The sequence below is a fragment of the Sitodiplosis mosellana genome, unplaced genomic scaffold (assembly GCF_009176505.1).
Source record: "Sitodiplosis mosellana isolate CC-2019 unplaced genomic scaffold, AAFC_SMos_1.0 Smas_scaffold_6167, whole genome shotgun sequence".
Classification (NCBI taxonomy): Eukaryota; Metazoa; Arthropoda; class Insecta; order Diptera; family Cecidomyiidae; genus Sitodiplosis; species Sitodiplosis mosellana.
In genome coordinates this window covers 2,677,280-2,680,898 of record NW_022601408.1, presented here as the reverse complement: position 1 = coordinate 2,680,898, position 3,619 = coordinate 2,677,280, and the positions used below count along the sequence as shown (strand labels likewise).

Sequence of the window (3,619 nt, the reverse complement as noted above, 5' to 3'; positions counted from 1 at the left end):
CACACACACAATGGAACACATTGCTGCCTTTTTTTGGGGATTCAACTCGTGTGCGAATTGTTAGTCTCCACCGACGACAGTTAGATAACGAGAGTGGGTGAGAGATTTCCGAAACATGTTTGCCTGTACGATGAGATTTATACAAACAATACAACACCCAAATGACTCTTTATAGATTTCATCTCACGTCGAGAGAGCCTATTTTGCTATGCCAGTGTCCCCGCACATCATGACAAACACCCCATAAATAGAGATAAACACATTAAATGTGATATTATTTCACAAGTGTAAAGTGAGCATGTTATTGCTTGTTTTATTAGTGAGGAAATTGTTTGATTGAATCTAAGCCGAAATATTATTGATTTTTTTAATTGGTTATCGTCGATTTCATTTGCAAATTTGTTAGATTTTATAGCAATTTCCTGGTGAAACTATTTGACCATTTCATTCGAAACAAAAAAATCATTCGAGATGAATCAGAGAAGAAATATGCTGAGAAATTGAAAGAAAACGAATTGAGAAAATTCAATTCAAGCAGACATCTAATGTTGACATTAGATGTGAAATCAATTAAACTGAGACTTGATTGTCTCATTGAAAACAGACCAATCTCCCTCGTGAAAAGAATTTGCTCGGCAATTCGAATGCTCACTAACGCTCGTAAGTGAGGCTTTTCAAAAACAACAACAAAATAACCTTTTTGAAGAGGAATCAAAATAACATCGACCTCATCCTTCATGGAAGATAGTTTTAAAATAAAATCATGTAATTGTATTCATTTTTCAAATTTCTTGTTTTTTTATTCAATAATTTTCTTTGCATTTTGGGTATGTATATATATATATGAGTGTTGTGGCCACCCATTTCACATTCATATTGATTCATTAGTAATGAATCATTACTTTACTTATTTTTTTAACATATACACGTAAAATGAGTGAGTTAGACTAGGAATTGTCGTTGAGATGCATTAAGCTTATCGAATACAATTCTCCAATACATTAGAAAAATTGTAACAATTCAAATGATAAATAAATGTGATATTCAGATTATCCTACGGATTACTGATTTTTAATGATCGACTATCGAATATTAACATTGATTCTTTTTGTTGTTGTCTGCACAGCTGTCTGCACTCGATGAGCTGATTTCAGTCATTGAATGCCAAAAGTCGTACATCATACAAAAACTCTGAATTCGATAATCGTTTGAGCAAAAAAGTGCGAGAGCAATAAACTTCTAGTAGCCTACTTATTTACAATGAGTGTGTGAAATCGACAAGGAATTCAAAGAAATTTTTGGTTTGGCAAATATGGTTGGTTTTAGTTCAAATAATAATTTGAACCGACTACGGGCTAAATAATTTCATTTGTTGTTTGTCAACCACTTTAGTGTAAATCAAATCTATACACGTTTTTTATCATTTCCATTTGGAATGGGACTAAGTTTTTTCTTCAAACATTTATCAAATGAATTTGGTTGGATTTTAGATTGGAAACAATCTCTCAAGACAACTTCGTTTGAATCAATGTGGTCAATTAAAACTTCTTTCGGCCCACATTTTCTTTTCGCTATGATTTTATCACAATGTAGATGTTATCAATAACTTATTTCATTCTTAAACGTAAAAGTTACGAATATGGTAAGATAGCATTGCTTTTTTTTATGGACATGTGTCATTTGTATTGAATCGAGATCAGAGAAAAGAAATTGTATCTCTTTATTTTGGTTTCGTATCTAGCCTAAATTAATTTCTAGTTCACCACACGTATCATTTTTGCCGGCGTTGAACTTGACCGTTTTCGAGCTCATCGCTAACTTCGTTTAAACGCGTCTGGTGAGCGGTCATATGTCTAGTTAGGTGATGTCTTTCGCGAAAACTTTCATTACAAACCGGACATTTTAGCTTTTCCTCGCGTTTTCGCCGATTTGTGTCGCCAGCGTATTCACTTTTGTGATGCGATCTCATGTGATACACCAAATCGCTGGTCATGCGGAAACTTATGTTACATTTGGCACAAACATTTTGTGCCGTCAACGAAAATGATGTGGCAATTGTTGGTGGAATCAATGTGCTGAGTAAAGCGGCGGCCGCCGCTGGATTTCGTACAATTCCACTGAGATCTGGTTGAGCGACAAATGGATGTGCACCGGCACCTGCAAACGGGAAATTTCCAGCCGTTAAGTATGAACTCGAATGTGGTAGATCACCGTTTTGTTGATGATGTTGCGGTGGACGATACGCAAATTGTTGGCGTAATTTTTCATTTTGTGCCAATTGGTGCATTTGACTAATGGTTGTTTGGAATGGACTGCTGTTGATCAGTTGATACTCAGATCGGAATGGATAAATTGGATTCTGCGGTGGACTGGATGATATTGGTGGGCTCGTTGATGGGCAACTCAATTGACCAGGGCTCAGTGATGGAGCTGGCGGTATCGGTGAATCGACTTGTCGAACATTCGGTACTTTGGTAAAAGCACTTTTCGGAGCCTCACTGACGCGATTCACCAAATCATGTGATATAAATGTTAAATCTTGTGGAAAGAATCGTCCATTTTTTATCATATCATTGTTATTATTATTATTTGTTTGCTGAAAATTCGATGATGAACCATTTTTCATTGGATTTCCGTTGCTCAATAGTTCGTTGCGTTTTTCAAACATTTTTCGCAGACCATCGTCATTTTTTACATTAATTTGCGGCCGATATGTAACGATCGCGTCCGATTGAAGGCGTGCTTGTTTCTCGGGATGTTTATTTTTTAGCTTTTCATCCGGCAACATTAAAAATGCCACATCGAATGATCGTTTAACACTTGGCTTGATCGTTTGTGGTATCAAATCGTTTTTATTTTGAATTTCACATGTCAGCCGAGGCGATAACATTTTCATATCTTCTCTTTCTTGCTGTGCTATATCCATGGTCATCTTCTGGTTTATTTTATTTTTTTTTTCTCACACCAAACCGCTTCTTGCCGTTGATAACAAATTAATAAAAAAAAAAATATATTGGGAATTCAATGGAAAAAAAATAGCAAAATTCCCGTCGCACTGATTCACTTTGACCGCTTACAATAATAAAGGACTTGAAATGAAATACACGTGCACCAAAAACTGTTTAAAGATTCGCCAACGAATTTATAAGAGATCCTTGCTGTTCGAACGTTGCTTGTCAACTAAACACTTTGCTCGTGATGATGACGCATTTATTTGTAAAACTACATGTTTGGTGTGGCTCTGTCTCACTTCTACACACAATGCATTAAACAGTCGTACTCGTTTTATGTACATATGTGCACATCCATCCCTAATAAAATTCATGCTCTTTTCGGGTGGTAGTAAAACGATCCGAGAGGCTAATAAACGCGATACAGAACACATTTTCGATTGTGTGCATCCCGTCTGCTTATATATTCTCAAACATATTTTTCAACACAATCACAATATTCGTTACGGAATAAACACCACTACAACCAAATGTGAACTCTCTGTGTGTGGGCAAAACAGCAAGAAGAACAGAGAGAAAGGCCCATAAACGAATTCATATGCTTTTTTTGGGTAGAGCGCACACAAAACGCTGACTGAGAACGACTAGAACGATTCAGAGCAATCACA

At 36.1% G+C, this 3,619-nt stretch overlaps 1 protein-coding gene across 1 annotated transcript; it reads right to left on the bottom strand.

Annotated features, from left to right (window-relative positions):
- Nucleotides 1-913: 913 nt before the first annotated feature.
- On the bottom strand, nucleotides 914-3,116 carry LOC129575459 (zinc finger protein 1). Its single transcript, XM_055459121.1, has one exon. The coding sequence runs from the start codon at nucleotides 2,930-2,932 to the stop codon at nucleotides 1,772-1,774; it is 1,161 nt and encodes a 386-aa protein (XP_055315096.1). The 5' UTR covers nucleotides 2,933-3,116; the 3' UTR covers nucleotides 914-1,771.
- Nucleotides 3,117-3,619: the final 503 nt, after the last annotated feature.

What these genes read in the sequence shown, in the direction of transcription:
- LOC129575459 (XM_055459121.1), bottom strand. Translation starts at nt 2,932, where the DNA reads ATGACCATGGATATAGCACAGCAAGAAAGAGAAGATATGAAAATGTTA.